The sequence below is a fragment of the Glycine soja genome, chromosome 8 (assembly GCF_004193775.1).
Source record: "Glycine soja cultivar W05 chromosome 8, ASM419377v2, whole genome shotgun sequence".
Classification (NCBI taxonomy): Eukaryota; Viridiplantae; Streptophyta; class Magnoliopsida; order Fabales; family Fabaceae; genus Glycine; species Glycine soja.
In genome coordinates, this window is record NC_041009.1 from 2952890 (window position 1) to 2961775 (window position 8886).

General features: G+C 36.2%; 1 protein-coding gene across 1 annotated transcript; it reads left to right on the top strand.

Annotated features, from left to right (window-relative positions):
* The first annotated feature begins 651 nt into the window (after positions 1-651).
* LOC114423904 (putative E3 ubiquitin-protein ligase LIN) lies at positions 652-8196 on the top strand. The gene is made up of 15 exons (XM_028390814.1): positions 652-1493; positions 2384-2620; positions 2741-2826; positions 2918-4081; positions 4173-4317; positions 4472-4729; positions 4833-5139; positions 5506-5630; positions 5705-5821; positions 6207-6338; positions 6415-6537; positions 6926-7036; positions 7118-7264; positions 7455-7700; positions 7933-8196. Exons 1-15 carry the CDS (start codon positions 708-710, stop codon positions 7948-7950), a joined length of 4002 nt encoding a protein of 1333 aa, XP_028246615.1. The 5' UTR covers positions 652-707; the 3' UTR covers positions 7951-8196.
* The last annotated feature ends 690 nt before the right edge of the window (positions 8197-8886 follow it).

The following is an 8886-nucleotide window of genomic DNA, read 5'->3' on the forward strand; positions in this document are numbered from 1 at the left end:
TGGCCTTGCTCCACTTCCGATTCCACACAGCTGTTTTAGATGTTGCCATTTTAACCTAACCCTCGTTTTTTAATTCCATCTTTAGTTTTTCATATTATAAAATCTTTTAAACTAGTAGTAGTATAACTTATATGAAAATTTTGTCTTTTGTATAATTTTGGCTCAAATTAACCATTTATTATTTTTTTTATTCTTTCTTATTATATACTAACTCGAATTGTACGTAAGTATTCCCATGTTCTATATTGGGTGCAATTACTGCAGACCCATTGAGTTACCTCTGTCCTTTCACAATATCTTAATATAATTTGACGGTAATATTTAAAGGACTATCTTAGCAGTTAGCACAATATCTTTGGACCGATTAAACTTCACAAGTTAAACAACGTCATTGAAAGAAAGGAGACACACGAGAGGTTTAAATTTAACAGCCAGTTGATTAAAAACTCTCGCAGCAATGTTTTGCAGTAACATTAAATACAAGGGTCACATTGGTAAAGTAAAGTATTTTATTTTAGTATTTTATGAAAGTAAAACATGGTAAGACCAAAACAAGGGTCACATTGGTCATTTCAGAAACTGCCGTCCGAGACTTCTAATTCCGGCAAATTCAATTGAAACCGTTAACTGGTATTTCCGTTAACGTCGTATCCATAATTTCATATACCCCCCCAACAGACCAAACTTGTACTCACTATCACACCACCATGACCACCGTAACGGTCACCACTCGAGCTCAAATCCTCCGCCACACCGCCGCATTCACCTCCTCCGTCCTCTCGCAATCCGAACTACGTCGCCGCCTCATCGCCACTCTCCTCCGCGACACTCCATTCTCCGACCAAAAACACCTAAACCTCGCCGCAGACACTCTTGAGAGCGCGATCTCGTTCTCGAGCCCCGCCCTCCGCTTCTCGTCCCTCTCCCTCGCCGAGAAGCTCCTCCTCCCTCTCCCCGACTTCCCCCTCTCCTCTCTTCTCCTCTCTCTCATCCACGCACTCCGTAACCGCCCTACCGAATCCGCCGTTAGCCTCCTCCGAATCTTCCACTCCAACGCTTCCCTCGCTCGATCCGAAATCGCTCCCGCGCTCTACGAACGCCTCTTCTCTCTCCACCTCTTCCCCGTCTTCCGCTGGTTCGATGATCAGAGGACGCGGATTCTCTCAACGAGCCGTAACGATAGCGATTATTCGGTAACTTCCGAGGAGTACTCCGTGGTGCTGCCATGCGCGAAGGTGTTGTCGAAGATGAGCGAGGAGCAGGCAGCGAAGCTCAGGGAGGTGGAGAGAGACTACGAAGAGGTCCTCAACCAGAACTGCATGGTTCTCGCCGAGTATTTCAAAGAGGTTTTGGTCAACGAAAACGGTGACGCTGCTGCGATTAGTCCACCGTCGTTGGTACTGAAGAGCGCCGCAGAAGATGGCCGCGGCGGTGTGGAGAACAGAAAGGAGGAGATGATGAAAATGAGCGTGTTGGAGAACGGACGGTATAATGTAATAATGTTGTATCTACTTAATTTGTTCTGTTTACCAATTCCTTACTATTTTCAATCTAACACTGAGAGCATCAAGAGCTGGTCAATATTATTTTCATTTTCATATCAACTTATTATTTAATTATAGGATTACAATTTTTTCCTCTCTAGCTTATATGATTTCTGTTTCCTTGAAAATCATTCTGAATTTTATCCAAGTATTTCATAATTTTCATGTCTTATGCTAAGAGAAAAAAAAAAGAAAGGTTTTCAGGTTGTTGGAAAATTAGAATAATGGTAATTAACTTTTGAAGGTGTTTTTACAAAAAAGTTATATTTTTCTTATTAACTAGTATTTCAGTTAGTAACCTACAGGATAATCAATAATGTTTATTTTATATACAATTGAATTTATAATAAATAAACATCTAAAAGTATATTATGATAGGCTGACAAGAGAATTGAATATAATAAAGATAAAAAGAAAATTATTTAAAATAGTTAAGAGAGAAATTTTTTATCACTTGTAGAAATAATACGTGAAGTGCACCTTAGAGAGTGGAAGTTACTGAAAATTTGTGTAGTTCTTGAATGTGTGAGATGCTACTATAGTAATAATCTCTATTAAATAAATTATTGAAGTTGAAATACAACTACATTTTAGAATTTGAAATATAGAATTTATCATCATTACAATTTCTAACTTTTATATGAGAGACTAACAAGATTAATAGATTTCAAATTTAAAGATATATTTAATATTTTTCTGATTCTAGAACTATCGTGACCTCACCTCACAATTTTGATACAGAATAAAATGAGGGGGGAGAATATTAGATTTTAATATAATACTAGGCACTTGCATTTCATGATCATTCTGTCTCGTTTTTTATGTACTGATTGCTGCAGCCAATATGGTCCGAAAGGGAAGCATCTATTGAATTTTTGAGCCCCAGTTCCAGCAGCAGATCTTCCCAAGTGCCATTTTATCCTCAAAGAGTCTTTTCCAGAATCCTCAAACCCCAAAAAGCTTCAAAAACTTGGACAACACCAGTCTATTTAAACTCAACCACCGCTGATACTGATTTTTCTTTAGATGAGAGTTTGCTTAGTTCGTCTTCAGATTCTGAGGCAGAAAATGATGAGGTAATTGATGCTACCGAGAGAGGGAGAGCCGAAAAATTAAATATTCCCACGAGGTCTGAATTTTCTATGCTAGTTGTTTTTAGTTCTTGAAATGCTAAGTAATAAAGCTGTGTCCTGTAGGAAAAGGACAAAACTGTTGCATTGTTGGAGCCTCGACAAAGCCAAATTAAGGAGCGAATGCTATCCATCTTCAAACAATCAAGAGGGTACGTATACGCCAATATTTAAAACCATTCTTGGTTATGTTATTGCATGGTGTGCTGCATTTTATTTAACTTGGGTTGTTCCTACTTGTAGTTCCCCAGATTATCCTATGGCAGACTTCGATACCCCGCTGCATGGAATTGGGAAACATGCACCTCCCAAGGACTTTGTCTGTCCAATAACAAGTCACATATTTGATGATCCAGTGACTCTTGAGACTGGTCAGACATATGAACGTAAAGCTATCGAGGAATGGTTTAATAGAGGAAACATAACCTGTCCCATCACACGCCAGAAGCTTCAAAACACCCAGCTACCCAAAACAAATTACGTGCTCAAGCGACTAATTGCAAGCTGGAAAGATCGCAACCCCCATTTGGTCCCACCGCCGTGTGAGAGTCCGTACGAAGATACTGATGAGGCAGTTGTGATACCAACAACATTGCCTTCAACTTCTCCTAATAGTGTTATAACCCAAGCCACCGTTGATGGGATGATGAGTGAGTTACGCTGTGCAATCAATAACCTTTATATGTCAGAGGTTCTCCAGGAATCGGAAATGGCCGTGCTTCAAATTGACAAGTTCTGGAGAGGAGTGAATGTAGGAGTGGATATACATAGCATGCTATCAAAACCTGCGATAATCAATGGATTTATGGAGATCCTTTTCAATTCTGTTGAGCCCCAGGTGCTTCAAGCTTCAGTTTTCCTTTTGGCGGAGATGGGTTCCAGAGACAATGCTGTTATTAAGACTCTCACACGTGTGGACACTGACGTGGAATGTATCAAGGCTCTTTTCAAGAACGGGTTGACTGAGGCTGTTGTCTTGTTGTATCTGCTAAACCCTTCCACTATGAGTCTTGCAGAGATGGCAATAGTGGAGTCTCTAATAACAGTTTTCAATAAGAAAGAGGAAGACTTGGTTAAGATGTGTTTGAAGCCCAAAACAGCTGCAGTGCTTTTACTTGCACGGATTGTTGGAAGCAGTGAAGAGATAATTGCATCTTCGGTTGTCAATACCCTTTTCTCTGAAAAAACAATTGGAACTATTGTCGGAAGTTTGGGAGCTGACTTGGCAAAGGAGAGGATTGCTGCAGTGGAGATCTTGTTGAGATGCATGGAAGAAGATGGGACTTGCAGGAATAACATTGCTGATAAAGCAGAGTTGTCACCTATTTTGGAAACTTTAATCGGTGCAACCGATGGAGATCGATTTAAGATTATTCAGTTTTTCTTTGAGTTAGTCAAATTAAATAGGTATGTATATATCTTTCATTTTCATAATTACACTAATCAAACTAATCTAAATTTTAGTTTGTCTGATAGCTTCCTTCTGGGTTCCCTTCAGGCGTACATTCATTGAACAAATCCTCCACATTATAAAGGAAGAAGGACCTTTTAGTACAATGCATACTCTTCTTATTTATTTGCAGACAGCTCTTCAAGATCAATGTCCAGTTATGGCTGGCCTCTTACTCCAACTCGATCTTCTGGTGTGAATCTTTGATGCTCCCTGAATCTTAAATATAAAAATTAGTTGTATGATTTCTTATTACAGTATCTTTGTATTACTGCCTTTAAATCACAAATGATAAAAATCTGTTTTACAAGTAATAAGGGCTTAATTTTCATCATGACATTTTGTAGGTTGAGCCAAGAAAAATGAGCATATACCGGGAAGAGGCGATGGATACTCTTATTTCATGCCTGAGAAACACAGATTTCCCCGTTACCCAATTAGCAGCTGCTGATACAATTATTTCACTGCAAGGGAGTTTTGACTTCTCTGGAAACCCTCGAACAAGAGAAGTTCTTCTTAAACGAGCAGGTATCGAAAAAAGTTCCAGAAGTCTTGTACAGGTGGATCAGATCAACAACTTCAGCCCAGAAATTGATATAACTCCAGTTAAGTCCTTCTAAACTCGAATCTCTTCCTGTATTTTGACTTTTTGGGTTCTGCTTGCCAAATATTCTCTCTGATACCTTATTGTTTGTTTGGCGTCAACAGGAAGAAGAGAAGGCAGCTGATGATTGGGAAAGAAGAATTGCATCTGTTCTAGTTAGCCATGAGTTTGGCACTCTTTTTGAGGCTTTAGCAGATGGCATGAAGAGCCGAAACCCAGAACTACGATCAGCATGCTTTATATTAGCTACATGGCTCATTTACATGTTGACCATTCTACCAGATACAGGGATACATGTAGCAGCTCGTGCCTGCTTGCTGAAGCAGTTCATAGCTAAATTAAATTGTGCTAAGGATGTAGAAGACAGAATCCTTTCTATGCTTGCTCTCAATAGCTTTCTTCATTTCTCTGGTAAGTTTCACAAATATAGCCATTGAATACAATTTACAAGTTACAACATCATTTCAAAAATATGGTACAGCTAGATAATGACAAACAAAAATCTTGTCTAAGAAGGGGTAGCTGCCAATAAGCAGTTCCTTGAAGCATGATAAACTACTCAATACAGAATTCAACATTTATTTAGATCTGATACTATCAATCAATATTAGTGTTGGCTTTCGTTATTAATCTGTTATTTGAATTTTGAAATGAAAATAATCAAAATAATTTCCTTCTACATGAATCTATGAGACTTTCTTATGATTTATATGTTCAAGTTCCTGCATGTCATTGTTATAGAAAATTGTTGATCATACATCATATCATGAATTTCAGACGGCTTTGGTGATCTAACTTCCTTCACTAAGGATATCATAAAAGGGTTGAGAGAGCTAAAGAGATCCTGTCCTTTAGCAACTAAAATGCTAAAGGTTCTTGTTGAAGAAAATGAATCTAAAGCGGTAAGTTTGTTGAATTCTTTTACCATTGTCTAGTATAGGCATGGTGCATGATTTAATGTTCTTGATTGGAACAGGAAATTTGGATACATAAAGAGCTCATAAAAGAAGACTGCAGCGAGAATGGAGAGGTGCTGTCTGTCATTTGCTTTAAGGGTAAATTTTTTTCAGGACATACAGATGGCACTATGAAGGTAATTATAGTTAGAACTTAGAACTTTACATGCCTTGTATACTCTAACGAATAATGAATTTAAGTCTGAACGAAAATATCTGTACTAGTTGAAATATTTGTTCCTTAGAATTACTGGAAAATAAATCATTACATTATTGAACTGTTGATTTATGCAATTACCATAAAAAAGAATGAGGTGAGCTAGACCTAAATACGTAAAGATATATGTATCACAAACTGGAGTGGACTTTAGGGCGTGTTTTATGCCACATGCTTAAAAGATTGAATGGCTGGAAAAAAGTCAAGTCATGCTTGATCATTGGCAAAAATGTTTTGGTCTTGGCTGCACATGACAGCTATACTGTAATATGAGCTAACTGGAAAATACCTTGTAACTTCTGAAGGTCTGGACATTAAAGGATAACTTATTCTGTCTGATGCAAGAGATCCAAGAACATACTAAGGCTGTGACAAACTTGGTGATTTCCGAATCTGATGACAGATTATACAGTGGTTCACTTGACCGAACTGCAAGGGTAAAATTTTCTGCAGTTATTCTAACCTCAATGTTGGGCTGCCTGCTAACAAAGGTTTTGTTTCATTAAAGAACAGGTCTGGTCTATTGGAAAGGCAGCAATACATTGTGTGCAGGTGCATGATATGAAAGACCAGATTCATAATTTAGTTGTAACCAATAGCTTATCTTGTTTCATTCCGCAGGGGACTGGTGTCAAGGTACTCTTAAACTATGAACACATGTTCTTCTTTAAATGGTTTTGGCTCACTTCTTTTATGCAGGCTAGAGTGTAAAATAACACTAGTCTCCTTATTATGAATGTCTCTCTGTCACACTCACTTGTACACACAAACATTATGCTTGATACATTGCTCTGAGCTGCATGTTTTACCGTTTCTTTATTTTCTTCCCTTCTGATTATGTCTTTGACAACAAAATCCCTAGGTGGGATCTTCACAGGCCATTAATTTTTGTAATAGATTCTGTTACTGCTTTGCCCTTTGTACTGAAAATTCTTAACAATTACTTCATACATGCATGCATACATACATACATACAGACAGACATACATTGCTTTCTGCTGAAATTAGTTTGCTATCTTATCAGGTTCAGTCATTGAATGGAGAATCAAAGTTGTTAAATTCTAGTAAATATGTGAAGTGCTTGGCTCATGTTCATGGGAAATTATACTGTGGATGCCATGACAGTAGTGTTCAGGTATCAAGTTTTTGAAGTGTAAGGCAGTCTAATGTGATGCTTTATCAACATTCTTGCAATAATATTCTCATGATATTTCAGGAGATACATTTGGCCACTGGAACAGTCAACACTATTCAAAGTGGTTATAAAAGATTACTTGGGAAAGCAAATCCTATTCATGCACTGCAAATTCATGGTGAACTTATATATGCAGCTGGCTCTTCCTTGGATGGATCCGCTATAAAGGTATCCCAGACACGTATGATATAGCGGTATATATAATGATTAATAATAGTTACAATTCTTGCTAGAAACATCGGGTTTCATGATTTTCTGAATTCCCAAGCATAGAAAATCTTTGAGCTACTTGATGTTAATTTTAAGGATGTCATAAACTCATAATAGCTAACTAACTTTTGCATATATAAATGTCAAGATATGGAACAATTCCAATTACAGTATAGTTGGATCATTGCAAACTGGATCTGATGTGCGGGCCATGGAAGTGAGCTCAGAATTGATTTATTTGGGGTGCAAAGGAGGTACTGTGGAAATTTGGGATAAGAAGAAACACAAAAGAGTCGACACGTTGCAAATGGGTACGAATTGTAGGGTTAATTGCATGGCTCTAGACAGCAATGAAGAGGTTTTGGTAATTGGAACTTCAGATGGACAGATTCAGGTGCCTCTTTTATTTATTCAATTAACTAATTAACTTCTTGTTTGAATTTTAATTCCAAAATAACGATGGAAATTGTGCTCTGGAACTTAGATGGACTTCAAGTTTTGCATTTTCATGTCATCATATATGTAGCATTTGTACTTTGTCTTCCAAGTTCCAAATCAGATTTATAAACGAAATTGTAATTATAGACGTTTCCTTTAACAGTTACTAAATCTCTGGTTAATTGCAGGCTTGGGGAATGAATTAAAAAAAGACGCTGAAGGTGCAGTGGTACAGGAAGACATAGATGAACTTACCTTGACATTTGACAGTATTACATTCATTAAACCTTAAAAAATACTTTCATTTTTTAGGTTCCTCGTGAGCTGTATATAGCTCAAAGTTTATACATCCAAGTGACTTGTACATAGATTAATTCATAGATATATTGCTATATCATATGTATGAGATTGTCTTTTTAATTTTTATGCATTCTTCCTTTTTATTTCTTTTATCTCTTTCTTTTATTTTCTTTTTCTTGTTTATGGACGTTTGTGTGGGGACTTTAGTAGGGAAGGAAGATGAGGATAAATTCTAGTATTTTGAATAAGCATTCTGCTGATACGAGAAATTAGAAAGAATCTTCATTTTAATAATAAATATGCAATAATTTTCCATCTGTTCATAATATAAAGTTGTAACATTCAGATTCACGTGTTACATTTTTTTCTTCAAATTCACCTGTCATATTTAGTAATAAAATTTTAGTAAAAAAATATCCAATGAAGTTATTTTAATAAGAGATATATTTGTAAAAAATTCTTATATGAAAGTTCTAAGATCTTTAATGACCACTTAGGAGTGATTTAAATCACCATAAGACATAAACAAAGATAATTCTCAAATAATTACATGATTAATTATGTAATCACATCCTCATAAGTAGCAATAGAATTTTATTTGTATTTTATAAAAAAATTTCATATTTATAAAATAATATTTTTTTGTTTACATTAACTAAGATTGATTGAGTCCGTTTAACGATGACATCTACTTATACAATTTAATAAATGAGATATATTAATTTTTATACAATAAAAATCATTACATATATATTGTTCTATCCGGATTAATGATGTCTTGTCACAACAATTCTGCTATCAATAACAATTTAGATTAAAATTATAAAATATTTGTTTCTCAT